Source organism: Astyanax mexicanus, chromosome 9 (assembly GCF_023375975.1).
Source record: "Astyanax mexicanus isolate ESR-SI-001 chromosome 9, AstMex3_surface, whole genome shotgun sequence".
NCBI classification, from domain to species: Eukaryota; Metazoa; Chordata; class Actinopteri; order Characiformes; family Acestrorhamphidae; genus Astyanax; species Astyanax mexicanus.
In genome coordinates this window covers 20,959,063-20,986,564 of record NC_064416.1, presented here as the reverse complement: position 1 = coordinate 20,986,564, position 27,502 = coordinate 20,959,063, and the positions used below count along the sequence as shown (strand labels likewise).

Below are 27,502 nucleotides of genomic sequence, written 5' to 3'. Positions count from 1 at the left end.
GCTTTCAGACCTCAAATAATGCAAAGAGAAAAAGTTCATATTCATAAAGTTTTAAGAGTTCAGAAATAAATATTTGAAGGAATGTCCCTGGTTTTAACCAGTTTTCATGCATCTAGGCATGTTCTCCTCCACCAGTCTTACACACTGCTTTTGAATAACTTTATGCCTTTACTCCTGCAAAAATTTAAGCAGTTCAGTTCGGTTTGATGGATTGTGATCATCCATCTTCAGGTTTACAATTTAGTAAAATCAAAGATTTCATAATTTTAAGTGGTCTCTTGTTTTTTTTTCCAGAGCTATATGTTTGAGGCTGAACTCAAAAAGTAAGTTCTCGGTAATCATCATCCTTATTTTAGCTGGCCTGACTTAATATTTTTTATTGTGATAGGATTCTTAATCTTCCAGAATAAAGAATCATGGCTCATTCTAACACTCCACTCATTTGGTAAATGTGAGTGTGATGTAGTTTGCTGCTTGCTGTGAATGTTCAGTGCAGCTTTGAAGAGCGATAAAGTGAAGGATGTTTATAAAGAATACTTCTACATGACGGAAAGCAGCAGAGTGGGGTCAGCTCTTAACAATGACAGAGTGAGCCAATTTAAGCAAGTCAGCATAAACAAGCTCAGCCACTCTTAACCAGAACAGCATGATAACGTGAACAGCTCGAGCAGATAGAGGCTCCAGTTACTCCAGCATCACTCTTTCCACACTCGGCTCATTAATAGTGTAAAGCATACTAATAAGACTAACAGACATTCTCTAAACGCTGCAATCGTTAGTGATAGTTATAGAGCTGTAGAAACTACTGAACTACACATAAACGCATACAGAGTTTATAAACTGGCATTTGAAAACATCTACTTTATTCTCCTCAAATGAAACATTCATACACACAGTAAAAGCTGCAGTTACAGAAATAAATACCTTTATATCCATTTAAGCAATTAAATTTCTTTGATAACAGATTGAAGCCGTGCTTCAAAAAAATAAATAAGGAGGCACATTGCTGGTTTTGAACACCGAAACAGATTTAAAAGAACCTACATTTTTTAGACTACATTGCTGATGATTTTCTTTTTTTCCAGAGTCTTTCCAGATTTCCACAAATGTAATTTGTGAACTGAATTTTAATGCTGAATGTGAATGCTGTATGGATTTATATGGATACAGTGTTCCTCCTTCCTCTTTCCTCTTTTCTCATCCAACCAGTCACATAAATTCCACAGCACAACACTAAACCATAGCATGAAGTGATGGCAGGTGATTTTTGTCCTTTGCCAGAAGTGTTGGTCAGATAAAGTTACCCAACAACATGCATGTTCATCATGACCCTCTAAAACTGTTTATAATTCTCTAACACATTCAGTATTTGCCTTTTATTGCATAGCTTACATCAGTGCTTCCCAACCCTGGTCTTGGAGTAATCCTGCTCTGCACCGTTTAGTGTTTTTCAAGCACTAACACCACGCCCACTTCCTCTCAAAAATGACTGGCTAATTAGCTACTTTAATGGAAGAGGAAACAAACCACAAAAATAACAAATATTGCACATTTTGAAAGATTTGAAAGATTATTTTAATCAATTTGATTGACTAAAAAAGCCTTGACAAAAGCTGAGTTAAGTTGAGCCACTTAACATTTGGGGGATGCTTTCCTGTTTTACAGTGTAGAATTCTATTTCCCTAAATTTAAATTTTATTAAAAAAAAGTCATTTGCAAAGTAATTAATAGAATTTGTGGATGACTTAAAAGTTTGTGTTAACTGAACATCAAATAGCAAGTTAACAGAATGCAAATATTACATCCTGTCATGTAAACCTATTACATGATGCCCATTTAACTTAAAGTTTTATGTCAACCATGTTTAGTTTTAAAAAGGAAGTAACATTACATCTTTGGTTTTTTTTTAACAAGTCCAAAATGACCTAACTTTAAATTATAATGTAAGTGAAAGATAAACTGACTGACTAAACATTTCTTCTTTAAATGTTTGTTTCAAAATGTTAATAGCAAAGTAATCAATTCCTCAGAGCAGTGTTCCAAACCATAAACCAGTGTTCCATAAAGTCTTCTCTGGACAGCAGAGACAATGACTGCTCCAACAAAAGCAGAGAAGAAATGTGTTATACTGATTAGCTTTTCACAGTTTTTTTATAGTAAAGGTGTGTAGAGAACAGGGCAGAGGCAGGGCAGAGCTACTCCAGGGTCAGGACTGCAAACCCTAGGCTCACAACAATAGGCAAGAAAAAATCGAAATGAAACAAAAAAATGCATATCAAATGGAGAAAGTCCATTAAGTTGTTATATGTGACTTCTGACATTATTTCAGGTGTCTTTTCCTTTTTTAAATATTTTATTTATTTAAGTAATTTCAATTTCCAAAGAAATAGCCAGGGCGTTTCCTACGAGTGTAAACCACCAATATCTCGAAATAAAGTCCATTACACGGCAACAGACACCCACAGCCCACTTTTACTTAATTTTTACGCCAGATCAGAGAGGGGGTGAAAAGTGACGAGTCAAAATATAATGATTTGCAAAAAAAAAAGTTTGATATATTGCAGTCACGTGGGTAATGTCCCATGGATTGGAGGATTGGATGGATTACCAGTTACTCAATAATCTTCACCTCACAGGCACACCAGTGAGGTGAGAGCAGTCCTGGGCTCATGATGAACCCATGAAGTGTCATTGATAATGCTCCTGATAGTCCCCGTTCTCATAAGTGTATGAATTCTTCTCCTCGTCCTCCTGCATGGTCACCCCCCTTTTCTTTTTCCAGCCCTTCTTGCGGCTGGCTGAGTTTTCTGAGGTGGTTCCGTAGGACTTCATCTTGCTGGTGGCGAGGGCGCTGTCACTGCCGGGCTCTGTCTCCAGAGCCAGTTCGTCCTCTCCGATGATGCCACACTTCTCATCACTGGTACTCTCTGGATCTGCCCAGTCCTGCTTCTCCCCGGATGCAAAGATGGCGTAAAAGATGACCCCGCAGTAATGCACCATGGAGGCAATCACAAACACGTTCTGCCACTCCAGGCGGGTCTGTGAAAGAGAGGGAAATGAAAGTCTTAATTACAGCAGTAAGTGGTGTACAGAATTTTACTTCAACAGTATTGAATAGAATAATGCACATATGAATATAAAGTGAAAGACTTGTGCTGTCAACGTTAACACATTACTGCACGCGATTAACCTGGAAATGTTACCATAGCAATTTAATAGTTTGTTTAATAATAAAAAAATAATAATCCCCCCCCTATTTGGCCCCACCATTCTGCTGTAACTCACTCTTTTTACAGAGCCTGCTGACCTATTAGCTTTTTTAGTGTTTTCAGTGATTTTTTAATGGTACTTATCAATGTAGACATGGCGTCACTACATTTTTATTTAAAGTGAAAGTCCTATTGGAATGATCTTACACTGGTTCTTTTGTTTTGCATTTTAAAAATACATTTAGTGCTGTTATTAAATACATTTACACTTATGTGTATAGCATTAAGCACACCCTCTTATCCAGAGTTACTTACAAAAGTGCTCAATCAATACTCAGGACATCTAAAGCTAGGGATATCTAAAGCTAAGGGATATACTGAGACTTCCAGAAATGAGCCACAGAATAATCATAATGCAATAATTTGCAAGCAATTCACTATTCCTCAAATCCTAGACATTCCTGAATGTTGAGGCTACTAAACTATGCAAACCCCATAGAAAAACAATAAGATATAATAATGCAGTAGAAGCTCTAATCAATATTAGTGCTTTATTAACTGATTTTAAAAGAGTTGGGTCTTTAGCTGCCATATGCCATATAAACACTCAGATTCCTGAGAGATGGTGAATCCAGCCAAAGTAAAATGTTTGCCACAATGCAGCAACATGGCTAAACGTCAGCAGGTTGAAGTCGAGTCGACTTGATGTATTCTGGGTCAGTTGCTAGGGCCTGATGGCATGCATGGAAAGACCAGCCAGGATTGAGTTACAGTAGTCAAGTCTTGAGATGACACGATACTGCACAAGCACTTGGGTTGCCTCCCTGGAGAGAAATGTTTAAATGTTCAAATTCTCTGAATGTTGTGGAGAGGAATTGTGAATGGCTGTCTCAGGTTTGCAACATAAACCAAGAAAGACAATTAGTCATTAACAATACACAAAAGCTGCACACCTCAGTAGGTGGAAAGATTAAGGCGTTCTCAAAGAAAAATGGAAGACCCGAGGCTCCTAGGATGTAGAGTAAATTTTTTTTATGACATGATAAAGTATATCAAATCGTGATGCATTTATTTTTGTTATCTGTCAATCTGACAGTTGGACTTTGTCTAAATTCATGCTGAATAGACCAATTGAAATACTCCAAGATATTTTTGCACTTTCACTGAAAGAATGAAGGTTTATTTTGACATGGACATTTTGAAGATATTAGGACTTTGTGATACTGTTGAAGCAAAATGTAGTTGTAAAGTTGTGAGTTGGTGAACAACCCTATTTGAGTAAAGCTCTAATCCATATTATGGCAAGAACTACTCAGCTAAGTAAATAAAAAAAATACTTAAGGAAACGAAAGTCAGTCAATCTGAAACATTGCAATAACTTTGAAAGTATCCTCAAGTGCAGTCACAAAGACCATCAAAAATGTTATGATGAAACTGGCTCTCATCAGGACTGCCCCAGGAAATAGTTACCAGCCTCAAAAACGCAAATTAACAGCACCCCAGATAAGAGAACCTAAACACATTTAAATTTAATCCTACATGAATACTTATGTGTTCCTTCATAGTCTGGATGACTTCAGTATTTGTTTACAATGTAGAAAAAATATATAAAAATAAAAACACTGAATGAGAAGGTGTTTCTGTATCTTAGACAATTTGCCAAAGAATAGTTAGACAGAGAAAACTGCAGCAAGTGATGTTCTTTGCTATACATACAATGTACATATCCAGTACTCACTTTGTGTTTTGTCAGAGCTCCCACGATCAGAGGACACACCATACCAGACAGAGTGCCTACACCATTGGAGATTCCCATCAGGATACTGGCATAGCGAGGAGCAATGTCCAGGTGATTGACGTTAAAACCTGGGAAAAGTAACACACGTCATATAAATCTAGAATGAGCATCAGTGAATGATATGGTATAGAGATATTTTAAATCGAGAATCTTCTGATTATTCACAGTCAGTCTCACTCTAACCTGATATGGCAAAACCACTGAAGCCCACTGCCAGGACGAGGAACGAGATGGCTACACCACGTGTGTGTGAAAATCCCACCACCAGGAGCAATGTGGCCTCCATTCCAAAACCTGAGAGCCACATGTAGAGGAAAAGCCCACTGGTTCATCTTATTCACATTTCTCTCACAGCTTTCATTCACACTGTTGTACTGTCTTTATCACATAGGGTGATGGACAAACCTCCACAGTTCATGATCTTGCGCACGGTTGTGGTCGAAAGGATTTTATTGCTTCTCAAGAAGTCAGCCAGCTGACCACCAATTGGCACAACAATGGTCATCACCATGTGGGGTACAGCTGACAGGATGCCCACCTAAGAAGTAGCACATTTTAAAAGTTTATTTGCATTGCATCTTGTTTAGCAGGTAAAAAGACCTACTTTTGTTATCTATTCAACTTATTTGTGTAAATGTTGCTATTTTAAATACATGCTAGTTGACAATGCTTCATTGATGGCCTACAATAAATGCTAAATGATGCTGTTCTACAGGTAAAGCTCAGGACTCACCTTGCTGATAGGGAAGCCAAACACCTCTTCAAAGTAGGCAGGCTGGCTGATGAGCAGGAGGTAGAAGGTCCAGCTCCGGCAAAAGTTGGCCACAATAATGGCATAGACTGGCATGGAGGTGAAGAACTGCCGCCATGGAGTCTTAAATTTCTGTGAAGAATTGATGTCATTAACAATTAAAGTACAATATTCATCTTCTAAAAACATGTGAAATTAATTTCAGTGCAAATATTTAGTAATAAGAAAATTAGTAAAAACACAGAACATGTTTTAACCCAAAAGAACTAATAGTGGTGTATGCATTACAGACCCTTTAAAAGCTGTGTACAGTTCCTTATAGCACTCTTTCCTTCTTTTTAACTCTCAAATCCTTATAAAAGTGACACATACTGAACACCCTGACAGCATCAGAGCACTTATTCACAGAATGTAGGTGTGCTGGGTTAGTGCTTGAGATAAAACAAGCTGCTTTTAAAAGTGTACTTTTTTGCTTTTACAGTTCTGTTACAACCATTTAACCAAATGCTTTACTATAATGTTTTAAATTCCATATAAATTGTTATGATCTGATTTCTTGAATAACATTTTAAAATATAAGTCATGAATTTGCTGTTGTGTTTTTTGTGTTAAATCCATAATAACCTTAAAACTCTAGACTAAACTCTAGCTAAAATCATAATCCTCAGGTCAACTGTAAATGTTTATATATATATTTATATATATAATTTATAAAGAGTTTTCGCCCGAGAACTGGCCAAAAACGAAAACGGGCGGAAACTAAAGACACGCCTATGGCAAGCCAAATGGGTCAGAATTCGCCTGGGTCTGACGGCGCTTAAAGCGTGCGAAATACTTAAAAAACGCCGTCCAAAACGCCGTGCAGGGCTTACTTTTACGCCTTGGAACAAACGCGAGGCGCCGCCAGGCGTTTAAGAGCGTGTGGCGGCGCCAGGCGCTTACATAACGCCACCACGCGTTTTCATAACGCCTCCAGGCGTTCCATATGCAAAAACGGACAGAATATACATATCCAATCCGTGTATCATTCGTTCATTTGATATTCAATTGAGAATCAAAATCGGAAAATTAAAAAACCAATTCGTTTTTTCGTTTTTTCGTTTTTGAATATAATACCAAAAACGAATAACGGCTTGTATTTTGTATTTTTATTTGGTTATCCAAACAAAAATTGGAAATTTAAAAAACGGACCAGGAGCCGAATTTGATTTTGATTTTGAACTTGACCCATTTGTGTGCCCCGGAAGTTACTGATTTGTTTATTCTTGGTGGGTTTCTGTTGCGCGGGAGTTCACTGCAGTGTTATCTACACAGTCTGTATTGCTGTAGGCTTTGGATGGAGTTGAGGATGGAGAGTTTTATCTTGTTCAGAGGAACTAAACGCGTTGCAGTGAAAGAAGACGATATGACAACAGAAAAAATCGGCAGGATCTTTCAGGTGTTTGTCTAACGTTCCGTAGCTAAATGTCATATTTAGTTAATACCTTCAAAAAGATCTTTAATTAGGCCAGAATGTGGTTCCAGTCCGGCCATGCTGCCTACAGCAATACAGACTGTGTAGATAACACTGCAGTGAACTCCCGCGCAACAGAAACCCACCAAGAATAAACAAATCGGTAACTTCCGGGGCACACAAATGGGTCAAGTTCAAAATCAAAATCAAATTCGGCTCCTGGTCCGTTTTTTAAATTTCCAATTTTTGTTTGGATAACCAAATAAAAATACAAAATACAAGCCGTTATTCGTTTTTTGGTATTATATTCAAAAACGAAAAAACGAAAAAACGAATTGGTTTTTTAATTTTCCGATTTTGATTCTCAATTGAATATCAAATGAACGAATGATACACGGATTATATCCCCTCCTTCTCCAAGCAGTTCAGCCCTCTGACTCTGTCAGGGAACTATATCTCCTGTTAAAATAAAAGCCCCCAAGTGCTTCAAATGTCTGCTGTGTTATTAGATGTGCTAGATTCATGTATTTCTGGCTAAACTGGGCTTTGCAAAATGTAGTCCCTGATTAAAACATAACAAAATGTAATCAAATGTACTTATTTTTTATCAACTCTTTCATTGCTGGCCTATTTAGTAATCATGTTTAATTTGTCTGATGCCGCAAGACCTGAGCCAGCCAACACACACACACACTCTCTCTTGAAGGCATTGGGGATTTTAATAAAACGCGCAATACAGAGACCACCACAGCATACAGAATGAATGCATAAATGGAGAAATTAGGAAATCAACCGGACACACAAAATCCAGCAACACATTTAGCAGATCTGTGTAGAGATTCTATACGTTTTAGGGTCACTCTTAAAAAAAAAAACTGTTCACTATGAGATCGTAATATTCCGAATCATTCAGTATTCAAGGTATTCCTTAATTAAATTGTTTTTGATCATGGTACATCCTTATATTATTTTTTGCTTTCTTACTTTTTAAATAAAAGCCCTTTTTGTATCGCTGCCGCTCAAACGGGCAGCGTGGGTCTAAAATGAGCCACATTCATTTTCTATGCTACTTCAAGTATGGCTGTGTGGTTCTATGATATATTTTAGCAACGCATTAATTCCGTCGTTCAGAATTTAATTGACGAATTTATGAATGAGTGTTTCTTTTGCACAAATCTTAATTTTCATTCTCCTTACACAGGTTTACACACACGGGTCAGACACAACGCACATGAATTTACCATTTCACAGCTCAGCACAGCTCCTTCAGTACTGTTTTACGATAACATCACCTTAGAAAATATTTGATGCCACTAGTGAAAGATAACTGTATATAATATTTGATTAGGATTAGGTTACCATTAGAGTGAGAATATTACCTGTCAGAAAGTTACAAGTACGTATTATTAGATGTTGACATATTCTATTTTAGTTAGCTTAATATACTGTAGTACTTTGTAGGCCATTTAGCTACAGGGTGTGTTTATAATAATGTTCTTGGTGACAGTAACTGAAATATTTTATTAATTTAAAGAATAAACATTTTTAATAAAATAAATAGTACAGTCTAATATAGGATAATGGTAATAATAATAATAATAATAATAATAATAATAATAATAATAATAATAATAATAATAATAATAATAATATTGACATTATTTTGACATATTCTATTTTAGTTAGCATTCTGAATATTTTGTAGATTTTTTTAAAACTGCACACACACACACACTTTTATTATTACTATTATTATTATTAATATAATTTGATATTATTATTATTATTATTATTATTATTATTATTATTATTATTATTATTATTATTATTATATTGATATAATTATTATTATATTGAATTAATAAATTATTTAAACAAGCCCGGAGTGGCTAATCGGGAGGATTCCCGATGGGCCGGGGCGAGTTTGGGCCGGTTGGACGGAAAAAAATTATTTACCCTCACTTCTCTAATCTTATTCTTGCATTCATTGCCATTCAACTACGTATGCACTCTCTATTCGTCTGACAACACAGCCCCTACGTCGGGTTTAACCATCTGAGGGAATTCTCCTCTCCCAAATGTTTGAGTTGGTTGCGTCCACCAGTGGTCTTTTCTGAAGCGATCAAATTAAATGCAGCAACAGAATAGCACAAAGCGTCAGACGACTGTGATGGAGGGTAAAAAGAGGCCAGGTGGAGCCGAAAAGGCCAGATTAAAAAAAGAAAGAAGATGGAAGAAGAAGCAGCCAAATGTGCAAAATTAACAAACTTGTTTTCCAGAAGACAGACTTCAGCTGCAGCCGGTAAACAGAGATATGGAAATAATCTTGAATCGTCAGCTATTGGGCAACGTTTGCAATGTCGATTTAGCGTAGTTTATTTTGTAGAGCCCAATACACATCATTAACCTCTTAACACGCCCTGGCCCGCCGACGGGCCAGAAATATGTCATAGTTAATATCTTTTTGTGTTTATGAATAATTATTTTTTTAATTTTAAAGCCTAGAATCTCTGCTTTTCAGTATCTAGCCTATTTAGCTGTATGTCCTTTCAGGAAATAAACATTTAGGGCGAAATATGCCTTGTTTATTAGAATTAAGATTTTGAATATGGTAAAGCTTTATATTCTGTCTTTAAGCTACTGCTTTGAGGATTCACTATTTCATTTTGATCTTTTAGAATTCGTTAGATTATATTTCTTTTAGCATTTTGAGCTTAGTTTAGTTGGTTATTTTCCTATTTTACATCTATTTTTCTGTTTTTATTAAATGTTGTTATTAGCTTATTAGCTTCTAGCTTGTTAGCATACAGAACGTTTCCCTGGTCTTTTAAATGAATATTTATTTATTAATTATAATATAATATAAGCTGTATCTAATTTTAAGCCAGACAGACACTGTGTGATTTTTTTAATCAGGTGCTGAGATCTCATTCGCATGTTTGAATGGTTTGTCCTGTACGAAAACGCACCTGATATATGCTGACACTGTAGTCTGACTGGCAGACTGAGAGACTGAATGTCATGCAGCCCCAAAGCAATAGAATTAGCGCCAGATCCCCGCGAGCCGCGCACATATTAATCCACCTGCAGAGCTTCAAACGCGCAGATGAGCGCATCACTTTCCTCAGCTGGTCGGGCTCCAGGAAATAGTCTGTGATGTCATCTGTTTTTTAATACTATTTTAATTTTATATAAAGCTATTGCATGATAATCACCATATAGCTAAGTAACCAAGTCTTATTGTTAACGAAACTTCTCATTAACTGAAACGAATAAAAACGGTGATTAAAAGAAAAAAAACTAAAACGAACTGAAATTACAGATTAAATACCCTCAGTTTCGTGTTTGTTAATTTATTTATAATTGATTTATATAAATGTGGTATATCATGATATATATCGTTATTGTGATATATATATATATATATATATATATATATATATATATATATATATATATATATATATATATATATATATATATATATATATAATATTTTCCCATATCGCCCAGCACTACTTTTAAGTCAAATTAATTACCTTTTAAAACTTTATTTGATTTAAATTGGAATTAAACGTGTTTAGGTGAAGGGTGTTCTGTTAACTTACCAACATATACTTGTACTTATATGTAATAAAAAGGCATTGTAAGATCTAGCTGCTGTTTTATTTATTCAAATTCCTGCTCCATGGAAAAAATGGGCTGGATTTGGGCACGAAACTCCCGGGCTGAAAAAAGGGCCCACTCCGGCCCTGAATTAAATGTTTTACCGTTTTTTTTTTTTGCGTAACCACCGCGGTAAATAAAGTGCGGGAAAAATTTAGTTTGCGCACTTAAACAAAGCGAAAATATTCTACTCTGCACGCATTATAAATATGTTTTGCATTTTTATTTAGGATTCAGGAAAAATATGATCGCTGTAGGACGCCTGCTCGTAAAAATGGGCACAATTGCTAAAGCGTGTTATTATTATTATTATTATTATTATTATTATTATTATTATTATTACTACTACTATTATTTACAAAATCCAAAAGATTTACAGATGTTTTGTTTGAATGTTCTACATAAAACGTTTATTATTGTTATTATTATTATTATTATTATTATCATTATCCTATATTAGACTGTACTATTTATTTTATTAAAAATGTTTATTCTTTAAATTAATAAAATATTTCAGTTACTGTCACCAAGAACATTATTATAAACACACCCTGTAGCTAAATGGCCTAACAAAGTACTACAGTATATTAAGCTAACTAAAATAGAATATGTCAACATCTAATAATAAGTACTTGTAACTTTCTGACAGGTAATATTCTCACTCTAATGGTAACCTAATCCTAATCAAATATTATATACAGTTATCTTTCACTAGTGGCATCAAATATTTTCTAAGGTGATGTTATCGTAAAACAGTACTGAGGGAGCTGTGCTGAGCTGTGAAATGGTAAATTCATGTGCGTTGTGTCTGACCCGTGTGTGTAAACCTGTGTAAGGAGAATGAAAATGAAGATTTGTGCAAAAGAAACACTCATTCATAAATTCGTCAATTAAATTCTGAACGACGGAATTAATGCGTTGCTAAAATATATCATAGAACCACACAGCCATACTTGAAGTAGCATAGAAAATGAATGTGGCTCATTTTAGACCCACGCTGCCCGTTTGAGCGGCAGCGATACAAAAAGGGCTTTTATTTAAAAAGTAAGAAAGCAAAAAAGAATATAAGGATGTACCATGATCAAAAACAATTTAATTAAGGAATACCTTGAATACTGAATGATTCGGAATATTACGATCTCATAGTGAACAGTTTTTATTTTTTTAAGAGTGACCCTAAAACGTATAGAATCTCTACACAGATCTGCTAAATGTGTTGCTGGATTTTGTGTGTCCGGTTGATTTCCTAATTTCTCCATTTATGCATTCATTCTGTATGCTGTGGTGGTCTCTGTATTGCGCGTTTTATTAAAATCCCCAATGCCTTCGAGAGAGAGTGTGTGTGTGTGTGTGTGTGTGTGTGTTTGCTGGCTCAGGTCTTGCGGCATCAGACAAATTAAACATGATTACTAAATAGGCCAGCAATGAAAGAGTTGATAAAAAATAAGTACATTTGATTACATTTTGTTATGTTTTAATCAGGGACTACATTTTGCAAAGCCCAGTTTAGCCAGAAATACATGAATCTAGCTCATCTAATAACACAGCAGACATTTGAAGCACTTGGGGGCTTTTATTTTAACAGGAGATATAGTTCCCTGACAGAGTCAGAGGGCTGAACTGCTTGGAGAAGGAGGGGATATGTATATTCTGTCCGTTTTTGCATATGGAACGCCTGGAGGCGTTATGAAAACGCGTGGTGGCGTTATGTAAGCGCCTGGCGCCGCCACACGCTCTTAAACGCCTGGCGGCGCCTCGCGTTTGTTCCAAGGCGTAAAAGTAAGCCCTGCACGGCGTTTTGGACGGCGTTTTTTAAGTATTACGCACGCTTTAAGCGCCGTCAGACCCAGGCGAATTCTGACCCATTTGGCTTGCCATACACGCCGAGCGCGAGAGAGAGAGACAGGGGAGAAAGCGAGACGCGTGTGATTGGGGAACAGCGGAGGGGGGGGGGGGGGGGGGGAATGGGTAAGGGAGCGGTGTGTGTGTGTGTGTGGAGGAGATGAGGTGGAGAGAGAGAGAGACAGGGGAGAAAGCGAGACGCGTGTGATTGGGGAACAGCGGAGGGGGAATGGGTAAGGGAGCGGTGTGTGTGTGTGTGTGTGTGTGTGGAGGAGATGAGGTGGAGAGAGAGAGAGTAAGGCACAGTGATTTAAATAAGTAACTTTAATTACTGGATTGGAAATAGTAACGCGTTAGATTACTCGTTACTGAAAAAAGGGTCAGATTAGAGTAACGCGAAGTAACGCGTTACTGACATCACTGGATGTGAATGACAATAAAGTATCCTTAAATCCTTAAATAACGAGTAAAATCTTAGGTTTAACAGCCTTTCATTAGTATGTATTGACTCAAGGAGGCCTTTAAGTTTCATTGTGCATGCTACAGATACATTACCCCGGGCCATTTAAGTCTGTAACAAATCAGAAGATCAGTAATCAACATCATACTATGATTTAATTATCGAATTAATCGAATAGCCACTCCCTTCTAAGTCATGATGCAGACATCTGTCAAACATTTTACATACTTCCTGTTGTAAAATAACATTTTCCATTTCCCAAAGCTAATCTCGTCTGAATAGGCCTTTAGGTTGTGTCTTTATTTCCACAGTTAATAGGAGTTTCTGGTGCTGTACCTCAGTAGCGCTCATTAAGCTGGCGCCTTCTCCAATTGTGGTCTCGATGTATATTTTCTCCTCATCGCTGATAGTAGGGTGCACAGCTGGGCTGTCATAAGCAAGCAGGAGCCAGAAGGTATACCATATAATTCCAAACACTCCTGATAAAAAAGCCAAGATTAATGCAAATACTTTTATTTCAATAAAAGATAATGAGTTGTTACCGGTATTGTAACTACTTTTTATGTTAACTTTAAATACAAAGAAACGCAAAGAAATAGTTTGCACTGTTAGATCCTCACAGAATATTTTCTTCTTATAACTTTATATAAGTTTCACATTAAATTATATTTTTAAATACTGATTGTCAATAAAGAAGGTGAGTTTTTTTACTCTGTAATACAAATCAAATCATCATGATGACTGTGGCCTTGTTAATAGGTTTTTTCATGCATATTAAAACTATTGTGTAAACACAATAATTTTTACCCCAGACACAGTCAATCAGTTAAGAATTGTTTGGTATCTAAAATCTGAATCTAAAGGTCAAGTGGTTCAATATTTAATTGCCGCTTTAACTAGTTTATTTACATGTATTATTATACATTTGGATATAGAACATAGTTTCAACTTTAGCATCCATGTTTAAATAAGGTCTATTGATACTTAATATAAAGCTGTCCTTGGTGTTAGAGAAAAGATCTCACCATAGATATAGAAGACAGAGGGCCAGCCCACATACTGCACCAGAATTCCAGCAAGAGGCATAGCAATCACTGCACCTGCGTAGGACCCTGCCAAGCAGAACACACGTGGGAGTAGTTAGGGTTAGTATATCAGTGAGAAGGAGAAAACTAAGAATAATTAATCTGACTTGTAATTACAGTATGTCTCCCACGCAATCATTCTGAGACCTCCAGTGGCTGCAGAGAGCGATGAAAAATTGCCACTGTTCCCCCATTATAGTTTAGTCATTATTTATTTTTATGTGATGTGCTAATGCCTGTTATTTTATTATGAATTTGTAGAAGATGCTGTTAAGGAAGGTGTTATTTGTACAGTAGTGTTTAATTTATTTTATTTTAATTTGTTCATGGACAATCTTGGTCATACTGGTTGTTTAGCTTGGTGAACTAAACAAAGCATACAATATACTGGTCAAGAGCTAAGCTGGTCAACCAGTTTGACCAGCATGAACTTGATTTTAGCAGGGACAAGAACTGCTGGTCAGTTTGTTTAAGTTGTTGTGTCAGTTGATCTTAAGAAATATGAAAGTGTTTTATTGTTGTTTTGTACGATTGTGGTCAAAAGTTTGAATGTCCCAAAATATTAAAACTCTCAGATAACTTTTACCAAGGTCTCAGATGTCAATTAGCTTGTTAGTGATATGTCTTCTCAACAGAAGAGATATGCCTGCAGAATTTCATGAAAAAAACACATTTCCAACTGTTAAACACAAAATGCCTTGGGTTTATGTTGCATCTAGTGGCACAAGGATTCAAATTCAGGAAGGAAACATCATAGCAGGTCCTAAAAATGGTCTTAAAACATTAAAATCCACAACAGACCTCTTTAGGAGTAGCAATCAGAAGTTTTTTTATGGCTTTATTGGGGGGCAGACATGCAAGCCAGGTCAAAAAATGTACAGATCTAAAAGTGTTTTGCAACAAAACTGAAAGACTATTTGGAGCAGTTTCCAAACTGGGACATAGTTTTGGATTACACAGTATTTTGAATTGGGATTCTTGTTGCAATTATAATTTAGTATAGGACTAGATTTAATCCTTCTCACTAGACTTTTAGCAAACAAAAAATATATATAACTTTTGCATGCCACTGTATGCTATAGAAGTCTTGACAACATAGCACACAGTTTTTTTCAGTGGCCAATTATTGCTCAAAACTTCTAAACCATTGAGAAAAACCTGTTGACAATAAACACACTTATAATAGAAGCCAATGGGCAGGTGCTAACCAACCATATACTCTGGGTGGCATAATAACAAAGACTATTCTTTTAATATTCATCCTTATAGCTTAGTCATAAACATAATGAACACAGAACCCATCAACAGCTCATTTCAGTGATGAAGTATCCAATCCATTTCTGCTGCTCCTCAGCTATAGATAGTATGATTTTAATGAAAAAGTGTTTTCATATGTTTGTTATTACCGGATGCACTGACAAACACTTGAGTCTGAAGTGGGACGGCATCTGCGGGAGTGCTTCGGGCGGAGGGGAGTGTGCTACTTCATTTGTATCAATGAGTGAGAGCTTCTTCTCATGCAGAAGGTGACACCGCATGCACACCATCTCCATTCAGAGGCGATGTCAAGAGCGGGTTGAAGAATGGGTTGTCATGGCACCATTTTATTGAGAAAGATGGCTATTTTTAATGCATTTATGTGTGTGACAGACAGACATCTGCGAAACAGAACAACCTTCTCCCTCCCAGCATTTGACTGGCTATAGTAGGGGACAGTAAGGCTCTATGTGGACTGTTTCACATCACTACATTGAGACTACAACACAAAAGTGAGAAGGTTCTCACAGATACTCACCACAGAAAGAGGTGGTGGCCAGTCGGCTCCTTTCCAGTGGAGGAGCCCATTTGCTCCACATTCCATGGCAGGCTGGATATGTGACGCCCTGATATATGGAAAAACAAAGTTATGGGGAAACTTTGTGTTAAACGTAAGCCCTTCCAAAGAAATATATTCAAATCTTAGAAAAGAGTTAATGAAGAAATATAAATCTAAACAAAGAAAAAAGTTTTATACTGTAAAAAAAAAAAAAGAACTGACCTCCACCAGGCCCTGCAGGATTCGCACAAACATGACACAGCCATAGTGGACCCTTGCAGCGGACGGGATGAACATGTTCAGCATGGACGTCAAGAAAATAGCAGCACCAAATACCCTGAGAAACAGTTGTGAGAACGAATATTTTAAATAGTTATACTTAAAGAACTATAACCAGTTCTTAAACATACACAATATCACACAGCTTTTGTCTTACAAATTATACTGTACATGATTACAATATAATTTGATGGTGATTTAGTGACACCTACAGCTCAGTGCTGATTCTTGTGTATAGCAATGGACATGAAAAAAAACCTATTTAAATTGCAATGCATATTTATTTTGTACATGAAGACAAGTATTTTATATATTATTACTTTATTTTAGGTTATTATTTAATGTGTAAAAAGTGTAAAAAAATATATATATTTATAATAATAATAGAGGGTTTGTGAAAAAGAATTATGAGCTCTAATTTTATTGGCTGGTTTTCAGCACTGGGATGGCCCACAGGAGCCACTGAGAATAGCATAGCATACAGAGAATAGAGTACATATTCGTCTTTAACCCTGTCACAAGAAAGTTGCCATTATTTTTGTAATTATTCACAAGTCTTACCAGAGAGTGTCGCTGTCTTCTCTGTGTGGTGTGCTTAGCTAGTTAGCTAAATATATTGTAGGCAGTATAGTTTTTAGCCTAGCACCCATTCACTTCATTGGGTTTAGCATTCTCACACAGTGCCTTTAATTTCACCTTCAAATATGTTCTAGTATGATATAGGGCTAGTATAAGGTTTGGTTTAGGGAAGCACTGAAATTAATATTTTTGTCTTAAATTGAAAAGCAACAAACAAAGCATTTTGCTATAAGTTTAGATTTACCTCTTTTTCATCGTTGTATAAAATAGCCTAAATATAGAGCTGGACAATATTTAAATATTTAATTGTATTGTGATTGTATTGTAATTATTTCTGCAGTGGCCTCTAATATGAATAAATGCCATGTGATTCATTTTTTGTGAAAAAGGCTGTTTTAGTTGGGTGGAGGAGTGGCGGGGAAGCAGGATTTCAGCTCTTACTCATGAATATTTATGACATGCAAATGTATCGCCTCTGATTGGCTAACAACACTGTGATGCTCCCTCCATGACTCTGCAGTGGGTGGTCGCAAGTCAAAGTGGGCGAGGCCATGAATCCTATTTTAAGGGTTGACTTCAGTCTGGGGGCTTTAATAACAATCACTGTACTATACCTTAAATAGCGTTTAAATAGCAGTTTTTAAGAATATGTTACTGCTGATATTAAAATATTGCAATACATTGTGTATCAGGGAAATGTCTTTTTAAATTTGACTTAAAATAAAAAAAAGTTTGCTGTAAAGTATTTTTGCCATTCTCAGAAGAATAATTTTGGTGGACATCCTTAGTTTTTTTGCTCTTCAGGGGGTGCATATTGAAGAGAAGTGATGGTAAAAGCAGAGTAGCTAGTCGTTTAGCTTAGCAAAGATACCTGCTTGTTTCCTTGGCTTTACCTTCCCCTCCCATCCATGTTATGTCACCTTTCCACAGGCACAAAAAATAAGTTAGAAGGCCTGAGTCTGTAGCCAAACCTGTCTACAGTAACCAGCAGCTTATAGTGGTGATGTGCTGCTTGTCTGGTGTGCAGTAAACTGACTTAATGGTAGTTTTGACTAGGGTAACAGGCTTGGAATTGGGCTGTTTCAGCTTTTACTCTGGTATGGTTCTGCTGAATTATCTTTTTAATGAAGAGGCAAACTCTCATTATTTAACTATAATAGGATAAATACAGTTTTACACCCTACTGAACCTTTAAATTTGTTGTATATCTTTATGCACAGACTTGTTAAATGTATGATAGTAAATGTCTTCATTAAAAAGCTTTAAGCACAAAGGTTTTTTTTTAGCACTGGATGACCTTCCAATGAAAAAATTAAAGAGGGTCCTGCTCGACATGAGTCATACACAAGGGAGACACTTTTTAATTCATTCACCTCTGTTTTATCACCATTTATTTCATCCCTCCATTCTCTCTTTTTTCCAAAACAGTGTGTAAGTGACACTTGTAATATTCCAGAGGCTGCTGTTTGAGATCTGCAGCAGGATCTTTCATTATTAACTCTGTCAGCCTCATGTCCTCTTTTCCTGTGAGGCTTTTATTACAGGAGCGCTATCGCACCTCTCATCAACACGCCGCACTTCTTTAACCCTTACAGCCCCGACTGAGGAGCCGGGCTCATGCACCCAACAAACAGCAGCCAGATGGAATTACATTGTATAATACAGAATACTGAGCTATTTCTCTTTTGGTCCTTTTAGTTATTAATCTGTCAGTGAAAAGACTTTTAAATACTTTGTGAAGCACACTTTGTCTAATAGAATAGAATAGAAAGTTTGTTATAATGATCGTAAGCTTACCTGTTAGCTGCTAGCTTGTTGGAGATGAAGCCTCCTGGAATTTGAGTGACAATGTAACCCCAGAAAAAGGAGCCATGTATCAAACCTACAGTCTCTGGGTCCCAGTTAAACTGAGCAGGCTGGAGAAGCAGACACAACATTAGAGAACAGTAGTTAGTGTTAGCAGATTAAGAAAGAAGAAGAAGAAATCATTTATTACAGAGAAAAAAAGAAAAGGGGGAGGGGGGGGTCTTGCCTCAGACCACAGGAAATTACAGGAAATTGCAGTAGATTACTACACTGAAGGTCACTGATGACATTTTATGCTAAAATAAAAAAACAGATTATCTTTAACTTGATCACCTCAGCTGAACGGTTAATGTCAGGAATGGAATTTTGTATTAGAAATGGTGTAAAGATATTAAAAACAGTCATTTTAAATGTATTGCTTTTGTGATGTTAGAACCTACCTTCAATGGAAAGAAACTAGAGTCTAGAAATCTTACTACTGCACTAATTAGCATATTTATGATGTTGTTTTCACATTCTGACCAATGTTAAATGGTACCTGACCTTTACATCAGGTTTCTTCTCTTTTACACTCTGTGTTCACATATACTCTATTTTAATACAGAATTCCTGAAAAAATGCATTTCTCATTCATATCCCTTGTAGACATTGGCACAAATAGGAGAAGTGACTAAAACACAGTGTATGCATTAAAATATGTTAACCTGCAGTTAACTCTGATTTCAGCAGTACAGATTAATGTCATCTTATACAATTCCCAACGATAAATGGATAATAAAATTGTCAAAATGTTTCGACTATTTTTCTTATTTTATATACTCACTTTATTTTAATATTAATGTTCTAATATTTTCGTTGAAATAAGAACTTTTGATCCTAAACTTTAAAATGTATTATCTACTCTGCTTTGTAACCAAAATTAGTTTAGATATAATCCAACATTTTTCAACATTATTGACCAATTCACTATGATGCTAACACGTTCATGCCAGTATAAAAAATGACTCTGTTCTTTTGTGTTTTTTTTGTTCACCTGCATGACAGGAGTCCCGTTGATGTACACTGTGTTGTTGTTAACCATTTCCACGATGGCCACGCCCAGGTTGCAGCGAATGCCAAATGAGATGCAGAAGCCCAGACCGCTGAGAATAGCGATGATGTAACGCTTGGGCAGGCCGAAGCAGCCACAGTCCAGCAACGGTGGGCTGCGCTGGGGGGCTGCCACTGGCCGGCCATCTTCTGTCAGCTCTAGCTGATCCTCTTCATCCACGTTAGTCCCATCAATTTTCCTGCAGAGAGGTGGAGGGAGGAGACACAGTTTTAGGACAGTGATCACCATCACTAATACTAAGAGATACTTATACCTTCCTGCAGGTTTCAGCTCGAACCCAGATTTTACTTCACTCAGGTCAATGAGCTGATGAATAGAGAGCAGTAGATCTTTAGATTCAAGGCTAGAAACAAGAACTCTAGTGGCCATGAGTGAGATGAAGATCCTGATGCCCCCACAGATGTGATCAAGGGTGTCCAACCACAGTTTGTTGATTTACCAAAAAAAAAAAAAAACATGTAAAAGTCATTTTTCCCTTTTGGGACAAAACTGGTTCAATTTAGAACAGTGGGGTCATGTTCTGTCATTATCAGAGCACAGCAGTGATCAATTCTGTGCTTTGAAAATATCTGATGTAGACACTTTGTTAGGACTATTCTCAAGAACAATTTAAAGAAAATTCTTAATAAAAGATTTATGTTTTATGTCTAGAAACAATACAGGCTAACCTTTCTGTAACCTTTTTAAAGTAACTTGTTTAAAAAATGAGTTCCTAGGGTTCTAAACATGATCAAGCTCTATGTATCTCTTGATCCTTGTCTACAAACTAGCTTTGGATATTTTAAGTAACATTAAAGCACTGTTGTAAGTCCCTCTGGATAAGAGCGTCTGCTAAATACCTTAAATGTAAATGTTTATAATTCACTCTTTGTTTTTGCTGATTTAACATATTAATTTATTGTTGCTAAACCTTTTGTAAAGTGTTTTTTACTCAATTCAGTGTTTAGTAGGTTACATATTTTTTTAAATGTACTATGTAGCATGTAGTATAAATTTTTCATTGTCCTCAACTTTCCAACAGGCATATCCTGACATCGGTCAGCGAGGGCATCAAGATGTGTCTGCAGAAAGGTCATGGAGCAGAGTGTGTGTATCTCACTCCCTCCTCCCTTTCGTCTGCACACACCTGCTCCATCCTCTTATCCTCCACCTAATGGCAACCACTTTCATCTTGTCTGCTCTCAAATGCACACCTGAGTTTCCCTGTCTCGGAGAATGGAGTGCATTCTCAGAGAGTTGAACACAACACTGGAAATGCTGCAAAAGAGGTTGCTTTTTATAATGCGCCAAGCTCTCGCTCTTCCTCTGATGTTTGTGGGTAAAAAAAGGACTTACAGTTCTTCTTCCAGGTTCAATAGGGTTAGAGCAGTGACTGAAAGACTGGATGCTTTCTCAAGGGCTGCTCTCGTAATATACTTTAAAGTCTAGGCTATTACCATAAAACATATACACCAATATTGATAGTAGCTTTTTAGACAGGCTGCTTTCTTGTTCGCTATCCTTTAGTGTTTTCCTTTTTTGTTCAGCAAGATCTGGAATTTTTATGGACGATATACAAGTAGTTTCTGAAACAGGATATTTCTTGGTGTTGTTCTCAAACAATGAGGGAAGAACTAGTTATTATAAAAACTCTCATTACTGTACATCAAAAATAAATGTGCAGGTTTTAGTTTCAGAAATGGCATTAAAAGCCAAGATACCCAATAGACCCACAGTCAAAAAAACACTTTATCCCAGTTTCCCACCCAGACTTTACTGAGATCTCATCTGTAGAAACATTAAGGATCATTGCATTAATAAATGTGTACAGCAGATGTGTGGCACCTTTCTATTCCAGTATTTAATTAAACAAATATAACAAATATAATTGTTACTGTAACTTTTCCTAATAACCGTCACTGTGAATGTTACCTTTTAATGTGACATAAATTATCCTACCAAATAAGGACTTTTTAATTTTAGCAATTGAGCAAATATAATTAATGTTTAAACAAATAAATATAACATAAACATAGTATAGATGTAGTGTAAGATTACTTCACTTACATTCGTTCATTGTTCTCTGTAATACACCATTCTTTACAATACAAGTTTGTACTCTAAACCTTCCAGTTTGATGGTAATTTTAGCAGTTTCACTCTCTGAATTTTTTATGCTGCAATATCACCCAGGCACAGGAAATTATTCTCTTTATCTTTCTTATCAAGCTGTCCAATTTTTGACAGCGATCTTCCATTCGTATGGAGTTTGTTATACACTTGTGAATATGTATCAGATAAGAAATGGGGAGTAATATCTAACAAAACACCATTCTTGAATTTTACATTATAGCGTGGTCAGTTTACAATTTGGATATTAGCTTGTTTTTGTTTCCAATGTTTTCCGAATGCTGTCAATTTACTAAAAAGACATATGAAACCTACATTTGAACACAAGATTACAAATGTTCTGTACATAATTTTGATCAAACATAAAAAGTATTATAAAACAATACAACACAATGATTTGTGAGAATTCTGGAGGAAGGTGTTAGTCAACAGGTGCAGCCTGTGAAATGTAGGCTATTTTTCTGTGTTAGACATCAAAGGAAACTCTGTATACTTAAAAGGTTAATATTCTGACACTAAAATTGTCCATCATCACTTTATTACATAACAGGTATTGATCAAAGGCTATAAAACACCCAGCACTGTCTGACCTGCAGTCAAATGATCTATAGATTAAATATTGCACAATCCATTATTGAACAGCCACAGTTAATCAAAAATATAACTGAACAAAGTGATACACGCTTAATTGTTAATTTTTAGTAAAAGCTGATGTTGTATATGACATTGTTGCAACTCAAAGAACCAATGGGGTGTTCAACAGTATGCTGTATAGCACCAGTAATCATTAAGAGCCAAAAAACTCTTTCTCTTTTCTATATCCAACCCGTTTTCTTAAAATGTATTCAAAATCTATACTGATCTTCCTGAGCTTGTAAACCCCCAATGATCAGGTTCAACAAGTCCAAAAAACATACCTAACACAAAACACAAAAAAATCCTAAACAGCCTTATCTAGTCAACAGTGTTGGCTTCTTCTCAAAGTCCCACTGAACAACAGCCTGAGCTATTTAAAGACCTCATTTAACAAGTATAGCTAGTCAAACACTACTGAAAATCTACCCCACAAAATAGCCAGTGATAACTTCAAATATGCTACTGAACAACCGACCCTAGCCAATCTAAAACCTTATTAAGCAGCTTTGGCTACTGATAACCCCAGAAGAATATCTCCTTAGTTATTGAAGTGCCTGGTAACAAGCTTACTTTTGTAGGTTCCCCAGAGAGTCGCCCACTGTGTTCTTCACCTCCTCCTTCCCAGGCTTCAGCACCTTCTCCTTCAGCCCTGCAAGTCCCCCAAACGGCATCGCTCTCCCTCCTTCTGGCTGCTCTGCTCTTTTACAGACCTGGCTCTAGCCTTGCCAATGAGGTGAGATGTCCACTAGGCATTGATGCTCATCCTCCTCCTGGCTGTGGGCTGACTGAGGTGTGCTGGAAGGGGAGGTGGGATGCTGAGAAACTGGGGAGAGGAGGGACTTGCTGGAGACTCTGGAAATGGGGATGTGATGGGGTGCCCGTCTATTCTCCTTCGCTTGGCATGGGTGTGAATAAGCACGTCCAGAGAGTCTTGATTTGGCAGTAGGTGCCTGAAGTCTTCGCTCTCACTGAACTCTCATTGCAGAATGTTTGGACCCAACCAAGGAGGAAAGATGCCGGCTTGGTCTTTCCTTCTCACAGCCCCAACAGATACTGAAGATACCTGTGAACCTGTGAGAACCCCTCCCTCCCTCCAGAGCCTGTCCCATCTAGAGCGAGCAGTAAGACAGGCTGGTTAAGGTCATTAAAGATTGAAGGCGAAGTTAGTTCAGGCAGGCTCAGTGTTGGACGATATGTGCGGGTGTAAGCAGAGATGGAGCTTTCTGATCCGAGACTCACTGCCGTCCTGCGTTAGTGTAGCAAGGCCACTGTGGATCAAAAGTATCACAACCAACAATCAATACTGAAGCAAGATTTCGAGCTCTGTGTACAAGCTAATTGAAACTTGTTTTTTCCAGTTTAAAAGTGTCAATTGGTCTTAAGTTCATAGTAATGCAACAAAGGTGTATAAACCAGTACCCTTTTCCTAATCTGTCAGTGATGAAAAATGTAGCATGTGTAAAAAATTAAGATATTGAGGTTTAAATGATTCATCAGTTGTGTGTGCTTAGGGGCACAATGCAAAGCTATTCGAAGAACTGCCTTAAAGTGGCAGTCCGTATTATTTTGTTTCTAAACTGAAAGCAGAAGCATTTGTAAGTGGAGAAGGGACAGAATATTGTGTGTCATGGTAGCAGTGTGCTGGAACAAGCCTAATTTATTCATTTTAAAAACTGGGGTATATGGTCACTTTTCTGAGTTCTTCTGGCCACGTCACACGTTTTTACGTACTTCCGTCACATGTACAGTTCAGTTTTACTGAAGGTGAGTGGCTGGTGGAGCAATGGAGACTTCAGAAGGGGAAACTCAGAGCTCAGTAGCTCATTCACTCATAGTAAAAGCAAAGAAACGAAGGAGTAAAGTTTCTGACTGAGCGCTCTTTTTCTTTCTCTCTCTCTCTCTCCGTCTGAACATAACCTGGAATCACATTCATCCACTCTGAAAGGAGACCGCATCACACCCCCCCAGTTTAAAATTATTCTTTCGCATGCACGGTGCAATTACCCATTCTCACCAGAGAGGGCCATACATCCCAAAACTTATAAACATCAGCAGTGCTTCAGGAGTCAGCCAGAAATTAATAAGAATCACTGGCAGGCCCAAAGTCTTCCCCATCGTTAAATAAAGCATTGATTACGCTTTACAATAACGGTACAACAATTAAGGATGTCATTAAGACAAGTTACTTTAAAAAGGTTACAGAAAGGTTAGCCTGTATTGTTCCTAGAAAAAGTGTGACATTTATTATAAAGGTATGCATCACAACAATATTAGAACATTATGGAAACATGATGAAAAGTAACATTCCCAAAATTAAAAATTAAAACACTGGCACTAGTGAAGTTGCAGTGATGTTACCTGAATGTTTGAAGACATTTAAAGAAAATGTTCTAAGAACGTGACAGAAAACTTCAAATATAATACAAGTTAAATAATTTGTGTAACATTTATACAAAATAATCAAGTAAGCAACTGCATTGGGAATTATGAGTAAAATCTACACTGTTACCTACAGTAGTTTTTTTACTACGAAGTGTGAATTTGTGCTAGAGAGACATGCCCATTGTGCAAATAAATTATGCCTGGAACCAATAGTGAAGATACAAAGGTAAATAGGGTGTTAGATTATTCAAGTAAAATCTACTAAGATATAGCAGGTAAAACATACTTTAGTGAGTGTGTTACAAAGGAACTTTAACTAAATACATTATAAATTAATTCACCAAGAATTGTGAGTATTACATTTACTATATATATTTTGTTACATTTAATAGCAGTAAATCCTAATGCACATTTTTTGTGTGCAACCAAAGTTTTTTCACTGGGTAAAACACGAGTAATCATTACAAATTTTAACTGATGTCTCAATTATTTATGATTTACTGATAATATACTGAAATATGGTAACACAGCACAGGCTGTCTGAATGGACAGAATGTTTAAAGGACCAGTGTGACATCTAGTGGTTCCTAAGAGAAATGGTAATAAGTAACATCTCAACAACCTTTTTAAAATATTTCCCTTTTTATTGCATTTTATTAATTAGAGCAAACAAGAAAAACATCTATATAAAGGTGGGAATTTTATTATGTTTGGGCAGTGCAACCCTGATAAGGAAAATACCTCTCCCATTGGATCATAGGACCATGTATTTGCATACTGGGTAAAGCAGCACTCAGGCTGCAGTGAATTAAATCTTCCATGGTGAAAGTTGGGTATTTGAGGTGAGCAGTAGATGTGGCAGTTGGTGAGCTGGATGGTGTTTTAGCTGCTTTAGGTTGCAGTGATTATAGTGTGCCAGCTCCTCTAAGATGAGCCAGTTTGTTTTCATGTTTTTGTAGGGACTGCTTTAAGATGTGCCAGTTGGTGTGTTGCCTCCTTTAAGATGTGCCAGATGGTTTGCCATTTGTATGTTGACTCTTTTGAGATGTTTCTGAATGTGTATTGGCAGTTGTAGATTGAGCGGGTTTGTGTGTTGGATTCTGTTAGAGCAATGTTCTGTAGAGCAATTTGTATGTTAGTGTGCCTATTTATGTGATGTTTGCCTTAAAAGGTGCCAACTGTCGTGCTGTCTGCTTTATAGATGATGCAGATGCTGTGCTGGCTCATTCAGGATGTGCAGGTTTGGGCATTGCTCGTTTTAAGATGTGTCAACTGCTCATGAAATGTACAACACAATATGATTGTGAACTTTTCGGATTTAAATTATAAGAAATTTAATAAATGTACATGAAGAACATAAAGTAACAGATATCAAACATATATAATTTAAGACTATGTATTTAATGATTATTTTTCGTTCTTCAAATTAAAAAGAAAGTAAGAAAGTATAGCAATTTAATTTGCAAATAAATAATGGCTGAAATGACATTAGAAACACAGTATAAATGTCACAAAATATGCTAACACTGTAGTAACATTTAGCTTTGAGTGGTACAACGAAATATCACCAAACTCAATGACATACAATAAATCTTACAAACATATTACACTAACATATTATGCTAAAAGAGGCAAAACAATAACAAATGTCTTTTGATATTTCACAGCTATTCTTGTTCCTCATTCCAAACCTTATGCTGCTTCTGAACCTATGTCTGCTGTCGAATATGTATAGCCTACTTGTTTCCTAACTAGGCAAGACAAGGCAAGTTTATTTATACAACACCTTTCATACACAATATCAACTCAAAGTACTATACATGAATAAAAAAACAAAAATATTACACACTCCTGAGCTGTAGCACCTGAAAAAGTTTTTTGCAAATACAGTTACAAATATAGTCATTTAAAGACATACAATTAAAACCAAATAAATAAAGTGCTTCAAAAGGTAAGAACCAAAAGACAATATGTAGTAAAAAAATATATATATAAAAACCATAAAAAGTATAATTTAGTTTATGAACAAAAAAGCGCAATACAAATAAATGACAAAATCCAGAGGTCAGTCATAGGCACAAGAAAAAAAGAAATGTCTTTTATCTGGATTTAAACATTTCTACATTCAGGGCACATTTAAGACTTTTGTTAATCTGGTCATTTTTAACTGATGCTCCCAACAGACTTACAATGCAAGTGATAGGGGCATAGTGTTGCCCATGCAAAGAAAACACTATTTTTACACCAATAACAAGCTCAGCGTGGCTTCACACTTCATTGCTAGAATTCAGAGGGTCCTGACATTTAAAACAAGGCACTGAGAAATTTGTTAATAGTGCAAAAATATTTTGCATGGGCAATGCTATGCTCCTATTGCAAGCCGGTTGGGAGCTTTGGCATTGTATTTTGGAATGCTGGGATTTATACTTGTTGTTATGACGTTTCACCACACCTCAAGTTTATTTTACACCAGATTTCTCCTTAAGTATTTTTAAAATCAGTACTTTTGCACTTTTACTTT

The 27,502-nt window shown here is 36.4% G+C and overlaps 2 protein-coding genes across 2 annotated transcripts in view; both read right to left on the bottom strand.

The window, feature by feature from the left end:
* Positions 1 to 27,502, bottom strand: part of nr1h4 (nuclear receptor subfamily 1, group H, member 4) — a 192,904-nt gene that overhangs the window by 28,647 nt on the left and 136,755 nt on the right. The gene's annotated exons all lie outside the window — the stretch shown is intronic.
* On the bottom strand, positions 842 to 23,690 carry slc17a8 (solute carrier family 17 member 8). Its single transcript, XM_007250551.4, has 12 exons — positions 23,170 to 23,690; positions 19,778 to 20,033; positions 18,736 to 18,854; positions 16,303 to 16,417; positions 16,060 to 16,147; positions 14,205 to 14,291; positions 13,516 to 13,658; positions 5,741 to 5,890; positions 5,413 to 5,545; positions 5,191 to 5,301; positions 4,948 to 5,075; positions 842 to 3,039 (listed from the first exon to the last, which is right to left on the bottom strand). Exons 1-12 carry the CDS (start codon positions 23,268 to 23,270, stop codon positions 2,689 to 2,691), a joined length of 1,782 nt encoding a protein of 593 aa, XP_007250613.2. The 5' UTR covers positions 23,271 to 23,690; the 3' UTR covers positions 842 to 2,688.